Here is a 15,544-nt window from a genome sequence, read left to right on the forward strand (position 1 = left end):
CCTCCCGCCCCCGCCCGCGGCCTGGAGCGCGCCTCCCTCGCCGCCCCAGGTCTGGCGAGCCGGCGTCGGCCGAGCTGCGGGAGTCGCGGAGAGCACCAGTCGCAGCCTTCGCGGGAGCCGCTCCGGCCGCACCATGCGTGAGCTGGCCATCGAGATCGGGGTCCGAGCCCTGCTCTTCGGGGTCTTCGTGTAAGTAGTGGCGCGCCGCGGGCGGGGGCGCACGGACGCGGGGATCCACGGACCGAGCGTCTCTGCGCCCCAACTTTGTTTGCGCCACCGCGGAACGCGGTGGCCTGGATTCCAGGTTCCCTCCCTGCCCGGTGGCCGGGATGTGCTCTTTGGAATTAAGCGAAACCCTCCTGGTCCCTTTCCTGGGACCCTCGGCGCGGAGGGAGCCGCGCACACGGGACTGAGACCTGCTCCCGTCACCTGCACCGGGCGAGGGAGCGGGTCCAGCCGCTGCTCGGGTCCCCTCGCCTGCAGGGCTTTCTCCTGGACGCGGCCGCGCACCTCGCTCGCGCCCTCGGGAAGTTTCTCGGGTGTGAGCCTCCGAGACCGACGTTTGCAGCCGTAGCTCCTGGCCCATCTCCCATTGCCCCCCGCTGTACCCAGGGCCAGGCTCGGTGTCCTCCCGTGACCCTGGCTTCAGTGCCCGGGGTCCTGGTGAGCATTTTCCCAGGAGACGTTTGCGGTACTGCTCAGACTGGAAAACTGTTGCTGTGGAGGCTCGGGAAGTCGGGGGTCGCAGGCCGGGGTGTGGGGCTCCCTACGTGAGCCCTGTGCGGAGTCCACGTCCGCTTAGGGTGCGGGCGAGGGCCCTTCGTGGGCAGCAGCGAAATGCACCCGGCGGCTCTGAACGTCTGGTACCTGAAAACAGAGATCTTGGGAAGAGGAGGGGCGCTCTCGCGGGGGTTTTTCAGAGGTGGCTGAGCCCCATGGTGCCCGGGGGCCTTCTGCCCGCCGGTCTCCCAGGGCCCCATCGGCAGGGAGCTGTTCAGACCCAAGCCCAGAGCACCAGCTCGGACCCACTCCACAGCCCCCTGTGATCGCCTGTTACCTAGGCGCCCACACCTGCACTTGTTCCCCCATTCACGGGCCAGGTTCTCTCTGCCTATGGCTGTTGAATGACACATTTGAAATGTTCAAGTTGCCTGAACTTTCTGGATTTGCCTGGCTCCCCCCCCCCCTTTTTCGTTTAGTTGTTTGTTTTGAAAAGCTCACTGAGCCATTCGGACAGGAGGCCCCTCTGGATTTCTGCCCCGAATCTGTCATTGATGGCAGGTGGGTGGCTGTGAGATGCCTTCTGTTCTGGGCAGCCCAGGATATACACATGGAAAGAAATGCCCTTTCTTGCATGTTCTTCTTTACTGGGGATGAAATTCACCCAGAGTATTTATTCAAACCATCAGAAAGGGCGGTGAGCATCCTCAGATGCAGGCAAGCCCCCTTTCCCAGCTTCTGCCTAAACACTAGTGTGATTCAGTGGGAAGAAGGACCGAGGAGAACTTCAGTGGGTCTGGATGCATTTGGGAAAGCGGAAAACTCTTTCTCTTCCTCTTCCTCTGTTTTTCTACCTTTGGAATAAACATTAAAACTAGTGATTGCCATGTGATCCAATGAGGACAGTTTGTAACTGGCAGATAGGCTAAGCCCCATTAAATTATTATGCGATGGAAACAATCAAGCGTTCTGTGCACAGTGGAGTTTAACGTTTGTTGGGTGACTGTGTGAGTGATGCTGCAGGAAAGTGAGGTGGGCTGTTAGGCTGCTTGGTTTGATAGCTGCTGGGAATTCTGATTTTTAAAAAAAGGGTCCAGTAATATTTATATTGTTTTCAGATCGAGATGTTTACAAATGTATAATGGTCTATGCAGTGGATTTGAAGATTTGATAATTATCGTTTATGTGCTTCTTGCATTCTCTAAGGATGTTATGTAAAAACCAGACAGGCACTTTATATTCTTTAATCCAAACTTCTCCTTTGTATTAATTACTTAATAGGGGATGTGCTGACACCCAAAGGGAAACACTTGGACATTGATGGCATTTTTGGATGGTTCCCTGGTTTCATATCAAATTGGAATTATTAGCACTGTATCCAACTTGTGGCTCTTTTACCTGCAAAGACCAGCTTTGGTAACGGGGGGAGACTCCCCGGGTGGGAATCTTGGATGTTTAGAGCTGTTATCATCAGGCAGATGACGACTTCCGAAAGGACAGGCTCGGAGTGCACAGATACAGATGACCCTTTGTTTTCCCAGATCAGCTTTGGCGAGATGACAGAGGCTGCCTTTTGGGGGAAGTTTTAGTCTTCCTTTTGCCAGCACTGGTCTGATGGGAAGATTCAGTGGCTTGTACCTACCTCTGCTCATGAAGGCGGTGGTCTCAGCAGCAGGGCCTCACCTGGGTAGGTTTGGAAGGTCCCTCTGGACAAACAGAATCCAGTTTCTCTGCTGCTGAGTCCAGCTTAGCTGATACAGTTCATCTGGTTCTGTTTGGTATTTCTGCCCTATTTCTCAGGATAAGAGAATAATCTTACTGGTGGGGAGGGGATACCTTACTTTGAAAACTTGTGCCTCTGGGGGGACATCATCTGTGGATGCACCTTTTCTCTGACCACACTGGTTCCGCATGAGGGCTGGGATCCCGCTACCCCTGCCCGCATGCTTCCGTAGGTCCTAAGTTAGCACCAATGAAATGCATTTAGGACCCATTGGTAGTTGGGATGTAAGCTTCCCCTGGCTCTCTTAAAGAACCAGTTCTCTGTAGACCAGAGTTGGTGCTGCGGTTTGGTGAGTCAGGATTCCAAGAAGGTGCTGTCCAGGCATCCCCCATAGATTGCCCAAGAGGTGCTCAGTGCCTTTGGACAGTCCTGCCTAAGAACTTCAAATCGCTGGGAAGAAAATTAGTAAAGAGTAATACAAATCAGAGCTGGCACATAAGGTTTAACCTGACAGGAAGTAAATTGGTTAGAGGAACCCAATGTTTAGGAAAAATCCAAGTTTGATGTGTAGTTTTGAGGCTACATTTAATGCTTGGGGGTCTAGAAGCCCCTTTGCTCTTCACATGAACAGTGGGCAGAGCAGAGAAAAGGAGAAACACAGTGGACTTCCTCTATCCTGCTGCCTTCACCTCCCCCCCCCCGCATTCCAGGAGAGAGTCTGCGAGTGTTTTTGCAGGTGCTAAAGCCAGTACTGGACCTTGCTGAGTAAGCACAGTGTGGAAACAAGGTGGCCGGTCTACAGTCCTGAAGACCAGTGGCACACTGCTAGTACACTACTTCCACTCTTACTCCTATCGCCAGTACAATAGCTACCACCTCTGGATTGCTTACCATGTGCTGGGCACTAAGGAAGACAACCACACACTCGTATACCACGTAGCCCTAGTATGCACCTGAGGAGGGGAGCACATTGATATTTCTGTTGATGGATGAGGAAACTGAAGCACAGGCAGGTTAAGGAACTGCCCAAATCTCAGAGCTAGTAAGGGCGCTGAGATCTATCAGTAAATCGCGATGTTCCTGTTGCATAGCCCAGACTCTCAGTCACCTCGCTGTAACCCTTTAGAAAACTAGTAACCAGCAGTGGTCAGTTCAGGGTTTACTGTATGTCAAAGATAGTCCATGGACCTTTTCGTTTAAGCCTTGTCTCATGGAGATGGACACTCTTCATTCTCCCTGCACTACGAGTCCAGAAAGCAAGGTTTAGAAAGGTTAAGTCACTTACCTGAACACACTCAGCTAGTGGCAGGTACCACCTGGATTCACACAGGCAGTCGACCCCTGTCCCAAAGCCACCAGCCACTGAGATGGAATGTATCCAGCACCAGGCTTGCAGACTGGAGTGAAAGTGACCACATCCTAGAAGCAATCCCCTTATCTGACCTGTTATCTCCAGAGAAGCAAAGGGTGGCCTGGAGTAATGTGTGGGAAGAGATGTCACTCTAGTTCTAAAATCACACTCTGAGGATGACACCTCAGCAGTGGAGCGGTGGCAGTTGTGGCTCACATCCCCTTAGAGATGGGATCAGGGCCTGTTACAGATTTTGAGGGGTCTTCCTTAGGTCTTTGGAGCCCAGAGAGCAAGATGTGGAGAGTAAATTGCTGTTAAGAACATAAATGGTAGTGTTAAGAAAACAGCGACATACCACTTCCTCTCGTGGCTGTTGGCCATGGCCCTTTAGGGTCAGATAATTTGGGACACCCTTTATTTACAGCCTGCAGAAAGGACTCTGGGAAGATGATGATCTGACATGCTGACTGGAGGGAATGTGATCTTCCTATTTCACTTGTGAGCCTGGGGTCCTCAGTCCCTCCCTCTACCCCTCCCTTCCTCCTTTCTCCCCCCTCCCCTTTGGCTGCTGGTGGCTCCCTGTCTGGGATGTCCCTCGAGGACCTGAGGGTCTGCTCAGGAAGCTGGGTTGCTGGGCTAATGGCATTTGTCTCGCCTCAGATCAAGCCAGCATCCACCTTGGGCACTTCCTATGCAGGAGGCCTGTGTTGGGTGCTGGGGATGACGGAGAAGGCAGGCCGGGGGGCCTCCAAGATGCCCAGTCTGGCAGAGCAAGCTCACGGCAGGCCACTGTTTATTTTCCCCTGTACAATCACTGGGTTTAAAAGGTTTGCCTCCAAACATTTCTCTTTTTATCATTTATCCAGTCGACAGGTGCTTATTTGGCACCACCTAGGTGCCTGCACTTGTAGCAGGTATTTTCTTCCCCCTCATTAGTAAACTTTGGTTGGTATAATTCCAAACAGACACAGGGAAACTTGGTGCTTCCGCTGGTCCAGGCGACTTGCTTGAGGGCACTGGCTGTCACGTCGACTTTTGACACACTGACAGTAACTAACGGATCTCTCATCATAACCCCAAGAGTCCAGTCTGGGAGGGGTGGTTGTGGAAGGTGGAACAAAGCGCTTAGTTTACTGAGAAGGAGGGATTAACTGGGGATGAGGAGGCGGCAGGTGCCAGGGAAGGCTTCCTAGAGCTGACATCTCACCAGAGTCTTGAGCATCGAGTGGCAGGTAGAGAGGACCTGGTCCAAGGACATTCCTTCAGATGGAGTGTGCGGGAGCAAAGGCCTGGAGGCCTGGACTCACATTCTGGGTGGGGATCAGGTCACAAGGTGTGGCCTCAGCATAGAGTGTGGGTTTCGGGGGTTGGGTGGTAAGAGTGGCAGGAAGTGTCTGGGGCAAGAATGTGATGGTCTCAGGGCCCGGCTGGGAAGTGTGAATGTTTTCTCGGGCACTGACTGGAGCCCGGGAAGTTTGGAACAAAGAAGCCGCATGGTCAGACACTTGCCCCGTGGTGGAAAGCGACAGCTCCCTTGGGAGCGTAGGCCCTGTTTACTTTTATGAGAGACAGTGCACAGCTCTGCTGCCGCTGCTCTGCCGCTGTGCTCCCTGGGGAACCGTGCTGTATCCTGCCTCACTTGTGGTCAGTCATCTCCATGTCTGGCTCGGGACTGTACACCTTCGGGCAGCAGGGGCTCGTTCTGCATCCTGGCTTTCCTCGCGTTCCCAGCCAGGCCTTGGCACGAGCACGGTGGGGGCCTCATGAGTGTTTATCAGGTTGCACTTGATTCCCAGTGATGATTTTTATAGGCCTCTCAGTGTTCTGCATTCATCCGGAGCAAGGCTTCCTAAAGCTCGGCCTGCCGAGCACCTCCCTCAGAGTCACCTGGGCCCAGTGCACACTTATTAATAATTGCACCAACACATGAGCGGGAGCCCTGGGAATCTGCATTTTCGACAGGTGACCCTTCTGTCCACCCCTTGGGGAGCAGCTGACGTGCATTCTACCCCGTCTTGTGGTTGAGGGTCTCCTCTGGTTCTTCTCTCCTTTCTGGCCACACAGGAGGCCATGTGTCCCAAAGCCCTGCCTTTAGGTGGGGCCACGTGGAACATGGGTGTAATGGCTGGTGTCACTCCGGGTGAGGCAGCGTGAGTCCCCCTAGTGGCCTGTCCATTGGTGGCAAGTGCGGGGCTGTGTGTTGAGATGGCCGAGCTGCAAGACGAACAGCAGGGCAGCAGGAAGTGGACGTTGTGGGAGAGACGGAAACTTGCGTCCGCTGCGGTTTGAGGATTGATCAGCGACTGTAGCATTAAGTCTCTTCGAGCTGTCTAATACACCTGTGATCATTTTGCTTGCGTTCTAGAAACAAAATGTTTGGGCCAAAGTGGTAGAATGAAAGACCCTGGGCTTTGGAGCGAGGCAGGTGTGTGTCTGGATTTCAGCTCTGCCACTAACTAGCAAGTTGCCTGAAATCTCAAACCTCAGTTTCTTCAGGTAGGAAAGGGGGATAATTCTTACTTCTTTGGGTTTTATTAGAGAAGGTGCTTGAGAGCGCCTGCGGTACACATAACAAAGCTTAGGTGTCCCCTCCCCACGCTTGTGAACCCCTGTTGTGTATATTATTGTCTCAGGGAGGCGGTGTAGCGTGGTGGTCACAACTGTGGCCTTCGGCTTTGGGTTACTGGGGCTCAAATCCTGTGATTTGCCTCTCACGAGCTGTGCGAGCCTTTAGGGAAAGCTTGTGTCCAGCTTGTGTGTTTGTTTCTCCATCTGTTGGATGGGACTATTTACAGTATCTGTGAATGTAAGGCTTGCAAGTATTAAATGAGAGCATAGTCAGCTCATTGTGGGGGCTCACCACATGGTTAAGATTACTATTATTATCCTTTTATTAAGATGAATCCATAAATAACACTGAAGAGAAACACCATAGGTAGCGAATGATATTCTTATTACAAATAATTTACTACAGGATTTCTATGAAATAATAAACTCTTTTAAGTAGATTTCAACTGATTCGTCTTAGCCCCCAAAAGTGAGGTGTGAGTTCCTTGAGTTCATTCAGCGAGCCGTGCCCCCACGTGGCAGCGTCGGGGGCTTGCTGTCTGATGGAGGGGGGGCCTCAGCCCTAAGGTGTCTCAGGCAGTGGTGACTTAAATTACTGGCTGTTTACACCAGTGATTTAGGATCTGGAATCAAAAGTGCTCCCCGCGTAACTGCATTAGATAATGTATAAGGAAAAAGCTGTGTTCCCATCATTTGTTTCCGAGTGGATGTTCATCAGAATTCTGGCAGAAGCCTGGTGCACGAGTCCTTTTCATCAGCACCCTCTCCACCCCCAGCTGGTGGGTGCTGGACCGAGTGTGCCGGGTGCTTCTCACCTCCCTGGGAAGCCGTCTGCTTTTCATCTCCTAAACGGGGCACCCTTCTGTTTGAAATATTATTGGCCACTATAAAATGAGTCGGCTGTACCCAGAATTCTGAGAATTCATGGTGTTTTTCCTCAGGGAGCTACATCTTTATCACACGACAAAAGGAGATCATTAGTTTTATAACTTGTGGATAACGTGATCTCAATTACTTATAACGATTATGCCTTTTATGACTCACACAAGGCTCATAAAAGCGCCGTGCCTCTATTTTTCTGATAATATTTTTAAATATGGAAATCATCTTAGTTCTATTGCTTCTTTAAGAGATCTAATCTTGGTGTCCTGTGAATGAGTGGGAGATGCTGGTCCACAACGAGGAAGTGAATTCAGGCGGGACTGTGACTGGCTGTGTGTCCTCATCATTCATCTGAGGGCTCCGAGGTGTTAAGGGGGGATGCGTGGAGATGCGAGTGGCCAAGAGGAGCTGGGTCTGGAAACCAGGGATGGCTTCAGCAGTCTTTAAATATGTGATAGTGAAAAACTGTCCCGCAGAGGTGAGGGACTGGGTGTGTCTCCACCAAGGAGAAAGGAGCAAGAAACAGGGTCAGAAGCTGCAGGGTCATTTAGGCTGGTTTTCAGAAAAGCAGCAGTCTGCTCATCAGTGCTAGACATTTCTTTCTTCTTTACCAGAGGGTTTCTAAAAAACGCGTTTTTATTGAAATACTAGTTTGAGCCATTTGAAATTGCCCATATTTGACTGTTTTGACCTATGAAAGTGGGAATTTCATCGAGTTCAACCTAAAAATAACCTGCACAGAGGAAAGTGCACGATTCCTAATTGAACAGCGGCCCAGAGGATCTACCCCCTACTTGCCAGGCCCCCTCCCCCACCCCCGAGGGTCTGACTTCTAACACCGGTTTTGAACTCTGTGTGCATGGAATCATGCAGTGTGGACTCTGGTGTGTGACGTTTTTTGCTCCGCATGTTCTTGTATTTCATCCATGTTGTGTATGGTTGTAGTTTGTTAATTCTCATTGCTGTAGAGCATTTCGTTGCATGATGACACCGCTGTTTATTCACTCACTCTACTCTTTATGGCTGTCTGGGTTATTGATGGTTTTTTGGCTATTAAGTGTAATACTATTGTTGCTTTTTGGTGAACATATTTATGATACCTGTTAGGTTAGATACCTAGGAGTGGAAGCACTGGGTTATTTATCTGAGGTTTTTAAAGAAGGGTTTGGCTTCTCTTTGTCCACCTCTAATTCTAAAAGAGAGATCTAGTCTGTATGCTGCTTTAATCTCGACCTGTTGAACAGCTGCTTTGTGTAAAGCATGTGGTAGTCCTGGAAAGTGACACGAGGGAGCCCAGAGCTGGGTCCCTCCTCTGCAGGGGGGTGGGCAGCATGTCCTCACAGCGCACTTATGGGCTCTGGAGTTAAATCGTGATTATAGAGATGTGCTTTATAATCTTATAACTTTTATAAGCTTCCTGTGTCACCTCCAAGAAGGCTCTAAAGATGAAGTGATGTGATGGTGCCTAGTCCACAGCTGGCATATGGTAAGTGTTAAAGCCAGTTTCCTTTCCTCCCCTTATCTCTCTTCCCTCCTAGGCGGAGGTGAAGATACAGGTCACTTAAAATATTCCTAATATCACAATGTAATAATAATAATAATAATAATAATAATAATAATAGTGCAGCTCTTAGTACTACAAGAGAGCTAAGCCTTGAACTGGGATTTAGGAAGTTTGGGGGAGGCATTCTGAATAATTGTCCAAGACGCCATTGAGAAAAACAAATGGTCCACATGTATATATGTGTAGGTATCTTTTAATTGACCTATATGTCCACCTTGCGTAGGAAGGGAGGCGGAAGAAGGAAAGGACACAAGCTTTAACTTACTATGTGCCACCTTTGTACTAGGTACTTCCCCCCTTCCCCCCCCGGCCCCCAGTTAACTCTGTAACCCTAATTTATAGAGTTAAGACTTAATGCTCTCCTTATGCAGAGAGCTCTTACCAATCAATAAGGAAAGAGAAGAACTCTTCAATAGAAAAATGGGCAGCAGATAGGAACAGGGAACTAACAAAAATGCAAATAACTAATAACCCGTTAAATCTGTGATTTCCTTAGAAATGCAAGACATGTATCTGAAAACAGCAAAATAATATAGGAGTTTCCTGTTTGGGAGTGGGGTGGGGAAAGAAGCTAATGAAATAGCCTCAGAATTACAACTACTTGAAAGATGTCTGATTTGGGCAAATGTTATAAAGGATTATACAAAAGTGACTGTAATGGGAATGAATGTGTTTCCCTCACTTAAAAATTATTTTTAAGATTATAAAATAGTTGCAAAAATTCAAACAGTACAAAAGGTGTCAGACTCCCTGAACTCTTTCACTTCCCTTTGCCAATTCTAGTCCACTCATTTTTTAAAGTTAAACTTTTAAACACACATTTATATGTAATAAAAACAAAAACTGAGAACACATTTTATCTATAGTTTAACATTTTTTGCTTAATTTATTTTGGAGACATCGTTTATCTATATAGATCTACTTGATTCTTTCTACTGGCTGTGTGGTGTTCCACTGCATTAACGTATTCATGGAACGTTAGGGGGTTTTCCTTTTTTGCCATAACAAACAACATTGCAATTGTGCATACGCTGTAGTGCACCTGTTAAAGTACTGTTGTGATAAAGTTTTGCAAATGAAATTTCCTGGTTCAAGGCCGCATGTATTTTACTGATGGACACTGCACTGCCCAATTGTCCCCCCTGCCAAAGGACTGTACCTTTCACCAACAGAGCGAAGGTGTCTATTTTTGACATCCCTGCAAATGCTGGATGCTATTAATGTTTATTTTATATTTATACCATGGAGGGAATATAACATTTGCATCTTTTCACTCCTGCATTGGCAATTTGTATTTTTTTTAGTGAAATATCTGTCATTTCCCTTTATTCATGCTTTTATTGGATCTTTAAATTTTTAAAAGACTTTTATTAAAATGCAGCTAACAATCAATATTGTATTAATTTCTGGTGTACACCATAGTTAGTCAACATTTATATACCTAAAGAAGTGATCACCATGATAAGTCCAGCAACCATCTGACACCATCCCACGCTATCACAATATTATGGACTATATTCCCATGCTGTACGTTACATCCCCATGCCTTGTTTTATACCTGGAAACTTGAACCTCTTATGCTCCCTCACCTTTTAAAAAATTTTCAATTACAGTTGACATTCACTATTATTTTATGTTAGTTTCAGATGTACAGCATAGTGGTTAGACATTTATATAATTTATGAAGTGACTGGATCTTTAAATTTATCTTACTATTATGTAGGAGTGTTTTATGCTTAAAAAATATTAACCTTTTATATGTTGCTAGTATTTTCTTCACCTTTATGGTTGACTTTTAAGTTTCTTTGCAATTTCTATTATTGGCCATGTTTTAAATTTTATGTAGGTAAATCTATCAATCTTTCCCCTTATGGTTTCAGAGTTTCTGTCCTACTTAGAAAGTCCTTTGTCATCTAAAATAGAAATACGTTTCTGCATTGTCTAGTATTTTGTACTGCTGTTCTTTAATTTTAATTCTTTAGTTACAAGAAATCTACTTTTTTATTTATGGAGTGAGGTAGAGCATTTATTTTTTTTTCTTGCATATAGTTTGTCAGTTATTGCAAAAGTCATTGTTTTCTGTGATATCATTATCAGACACAAATGTTCATATATCCATGGGATTGCCAGTGAATTCTATTCTGACAATCTGTTTGCCTGGTGGTGGCTCAATATAACATTTTCATTAGTGTAGTTTTGGAGTATATTTAACAATTTGAGGGGAAATGGCCCCTTCTCCTTGGGAAGGAGCATAGCACAGTGGTTAAGACTGCAGGCTCTACAGCCAGGATGCCTGGGTTCAAGACACTTATCTGCTGTCTACCAGCTATATGAATTTGGGCAGGTTGCTTTATCTCTGTGTTTCAGTTCCCTCATCTTAAAGATAATGATAGTGCTGAAATAATTTCATTGTATTGAGATCAGAGACTGCGGCTTCTGTAATTTCTGTGTTTTTTATTGGTTACAATTTTCTGTATGGCGACACATGTAGTCAACTTTTTTGTACATTTACATAGCTTGAACATAATGAATAGTTTCTGTTTGGTGGGTATAAAGCTCTAAATATATTAAAGCAAGTTATCTGTGCTATTCAAATCCTCTACAGTCTCACTTTTATTTTTTTTTAATTTATAATTTTTAATGTGAAGATATGCTACTCCTGTCAAACTAGAGTAATTTAAGCAGTCACTTTTTTTTGGAGCTAATATTTTGTCTTATTGCTGCCACCATATACTGTTTACTTTTGTAGTGCTTTGGTTTTAATGTTTGTTTCCTCTTGTTTCTTACTTTTAACTAAATAGACCAATTTTTTAATCTTTTTTTTGCTACCCTCTTTTATTTCCTTTAGTGATAATTTGGAAGTCAAAATTCCTATGTTTCTATTTCTAGTTAGAGTTTTTACATTTTGTTTTCTTCTGATGATCCTTTTATCATTGTTTCCATCTTTGTGTTAATGTTCCTTATCTTGAAGTCTATTTTATCTAATATTAATATATAGCTGCATTATTTTTCTTTAGATTAATGTCTTAATAGAATGCATTTTTCCATCCTTTTACTTTTATTCTATCTGTATTTTTATGTTGAATGTATGTCTCTTATGAACAACATTTAGTTTTACCTTTTAATCTTATCCAATCTGGCCAATCTCTGCCTTTAATGGAAGTGATTAAGTCTTTTACAGTTAATGTGGTGATTGATATGGCTGAGTTTTAAGACTGTGAAAATGTATGAAGGAAAACCTCATTCAAAGTGGAGTTGGGAAGCTCTGAAGTGGGGAGCTCTCATGCATGTACCACCCGTTGAAACTTACTTGAACAATTTGGGCTAGAAGAAGCTTCCTTTAACTACCCTGGTAGGAGGAAGGAACATTTTTCTCTTTGCCTAACAACAGTCCAGCCAATGAGAAATCGCCACATTCAGCCAATGAGAAGCTACCTCCGTCTTGAGCTCTCCGTCTCCTCCGATGGACTTTTGCTCATAAATACCCTTTCCAACTTCCTCCTTTTTCCCTATAAAATAATGTTTCCCTCCTTTGTTCTTTAGACTTGCCTGTGGTTCACCATTGTTCGCATGTCCCGAACTGCAATTCCTCTGTTATTCCTGAATAAACTCATTTTTTATGGTAAAGTAACTGGCTATTTTATTTTTAAGGTTGACGAATCCACCACCTTGTTATTTGTTTTCTATTTGTCCCATCTGTTTTTTGTTGCTCTTGTCTGTCTTTTCTTTAGATTAATAAAATACGAATTCCATTTTCCTCTTTATTGTATTTTTAGTTATATGTCTTAAAATTGTAAAAAATAGTTTCTCTAGAGATTACAATATGCATTTTTTACTTTTCACTGTTAAGTCAATATTACACCATTTCACATAAAATGTAAAACTCTCATGACAGCATACTTTCATTTATTCCTTTGGTACATTGTCATCAATTTCACTTCTACATATAAGTTGTATTGATCATTTAAATTATTTTTGTCTTAAATAATATATCTTTACAGAAATTACATTAAAAAATGTACCCACATATTTACCATTTCCATTGCTATTTATTACCTTTTTCAGGTTTGGGTTTTCTTTTAGGATTATATCCCTTTGGCCTGAAGAACTTCCTTTAGAATTGTTTTTAGGGCAGATTTGCTAGAACTGAATTTTCTTGGCTTTTGATTTGTTGGAATTGTCTTTACTTTGCCTTTACTTTTGAAAGATATTTTTGTTGGATATAGAATTCTAGATTGTCAGTTTCCTTTCAGCATTTTAGAGATGGCTTTGAATTGTCTTGTAGAGTCCATGATTTCTGATGAGAAGTCAGCTGCCACTGTCCGTGTTCCTTTCCCGAACATCATGTGTTTTTCCCCTTGGCTGCTTTTAAAACTTTCTCTTCATCTTTGGTTCTCAGCAGTTTGACTATGATGTGTCTAGTGGTCTCATCTGTATTTTTTCTGCTTGAGTTCGTGGAGATTCTTGGGGCTATGGTTTGATGTATTTCATTCATTAAATATTCTTGACATTATTTTAAAAATATCTTCTGCCCCATTGTCTCTCTCCTCTCCTGGTTCTTCAATTTACATATGTTAAGACAGTTTGATATTGTTCCACAGGTCTTGGGTGCGCTGTTGTATTTTATTTTAAAAATCTTTTTATTCCTTGTTGCTCATTTTAAGATAATTTCTATTGACTTGTCTTCAGGTTCACCAGATCTTTATTCTACTGTGTCTATTCTGCTGGTAAGCCTTTACAATAAATGTTTTATTTCAGATGTTCATCTTTTTTTTAGTTCTAGAATTTCCATTTTGCCCCTTTTTAGAGTTTTAGTTTCTTTTTGATGTTTTCCACCAGTTCATCTATTCTCTTCATTGTTCCCTATAATCTTGCATCATATTTATTATAGAAAGCCCTGTTCTGCTAATTCTGAGATTGGACGATCCATTGTTCTGGTTTTTTTTTTCTTCTGTCAATTATGGGTCACATTTCTTGCATGTATAGTAATATTTTATTGTAAATTGGGCATTGTACATCACACATTTTAGAGATTCTGGATTGTTATTGTCCTCTAAAGAGTGTTGAGTTTTGTTCTTACATGCAGTTAATTCACTGTTGGGTCACTTTAATTCTTGGCACCTTGGTTCCAGGCTATGTTTGGATAAGTCCATTTTGGTTTTTCCTTTGATCCAAGGGTGTATCCTTTAGTCTTGGGGTGTGTTTTTTACTCCTGTGGTTTGGCCTTTTCTACTGAGGTTTCACTAGAAAGTTTAACTTGGAGAAATTTCAATTCCAAATTCTATCTCCTAGCATTGACTAGCTGCTGAAACCTGTGCTTCACTCTTTAAACTGTGGCTGTTACTTTCCACGAGGGCCCTTGGAGTCTTGTCCTGTACAGGGTACTTTCTGAGTTAGCCAGTGACTTGAAGGAAATTTGTTCATGGAATTTTAGGTTTTCCCTCTCTGGCTAAACTCCTTTCCAGGGAGGTTTCTTCTTTGTTGTATTATCTATTATTTTATTCCCATCTTTTTTTGTCATTTTCATAATTTTTTTTCCTATTTTGCTTTGCTGCTTGGCACCATTGAGACACTTTAGCCTGGATATAGATTTGTTTGCGTTTTCATTCTTTTCAGTGGAGTTTTGAGAGGGAAGGGGGACAAAATGTATGCGTTCAATGAGCCATCTTGAACTGGATGTCTCTTTAAAAAGATTTTTCAAAGTTCTCTTCGACATAATGATTACATTTTCTATATATAAAATTATATTTTAAAGATCCATTGATTCTTACTTTCCCCCATGAATATTTTTGTGGTTTTTGAGTCTTCATTCAGGTGGCCTCTTCTTTGCCTAGCTAAAGTCCTACCTATTTTCAAGACTTGGCTCAGAATTTGCCTTTCTGTGATATTTTTTATGACCATATCAGCCCTGAATAAATGTATATAATACAGATGACAGAGTTATATAGAAGTCTCACATTCATTGGTTTTTTAAAGATGGAAATACTTGGTTCCTGGATGTATTGTGCTTTAATTCAGTCTTGTGGACCAATGGAAGGATCCCCAGTCATGTAATGAAAACATTAAATTGGACTTAAAAAATATGAATACCTTATTTATAAAAAGAACACATGGAACAGAAATACTTCGTTTTGATTTTTCCTGACGCAAATGATTCTTTTACTGTTTGCTATAGGTAGTAACTGGGATTGTTTGGCTCCGATGATGATGATGATGATGATGATGATGATGATGATGATGATAATGATGATGATAGTAATAACTAATATTTGTTGAGCACTTACTATATGCCAGGCAGTGTGGTAAGGCAATCTATTCCTTAAACCTTCGAACAACCCTATGAGGTAGTAATTTTATAATTCTTTATATTTTGGGATGAGAAATCTAAGGCTTAGAGAGGTTAAAGGACTCGCCCAGTGTCACTCTGTTAATAAGTGACATGAAAGTGCTTTCAGTGGAAATTTTAAATAGTGGATTTTATGTGTTGGAACGATTTACTTCAGATTTGGGTGGGGAGGGGAAGAGAAGGGACTGGAAGTAAATGACCCTGACAACCTCAGTGAAATCTTGACATCAAGGAGATAGACACTGAACAAATGGAATGCTGACATTTCACCAGAAGGCACCATTGAATGGATTATATTATACCCAGTGTCTGACCTGGGAAAGTCCAAAGCATTGTCTCATCTGTCATCCTCTCCTTTTTATAAAAAAATATATGTTATTATTTTTAACA

The 15,544-nt window shown here is 43.6% G+C and overlaps 1 protein-coding gene across 4 annotated transcripts in view; it reads left to right on the forward strand.

Moving 5' to 3' along the window:
• The first annotated feature begins 6 nt into the window (after nucleotides 1-6).
• PLPP4 (phospholipid phosphatase 4) overlaps nucleotides 7-15,544 on the forward strand; it is a 102,774-nt gene continuing 87,236 nt past the window's right edge. For all 4 annotated transcript variants that reach the window (XM_019642906.1, XM_019642907.1, XM_019642908.1 and 1 more), the window contains exon 1: nucleotides 7-189. In XM_019642906.1, coding sequence (XP_019498451.1) covers nucleotides 134-189 — 56 coding nt within the window. In that variant the 5' untranslated portion in view covers nucleotides 7-133. The remainder of the gene's footprint in view (nucleotides 190-15,544) is intronic.

Source organism: Hipposideros armiger, unplaced genomic scaffold, assembly GCF_001890085.2.
Source record: "Hipposideros armiger isolate ML-2016 unplaced genomic scaffold, ASM189008v1 scaffold_74, whole genome shotgun sequence".
Taxonomy (NCBI): domain Eukaryota; kingdom Metazoa; phylum Chordata; class Mammalia; order Chiroptera; family Hipposideridae; genus Hipposideros; species Hipposideros armiger.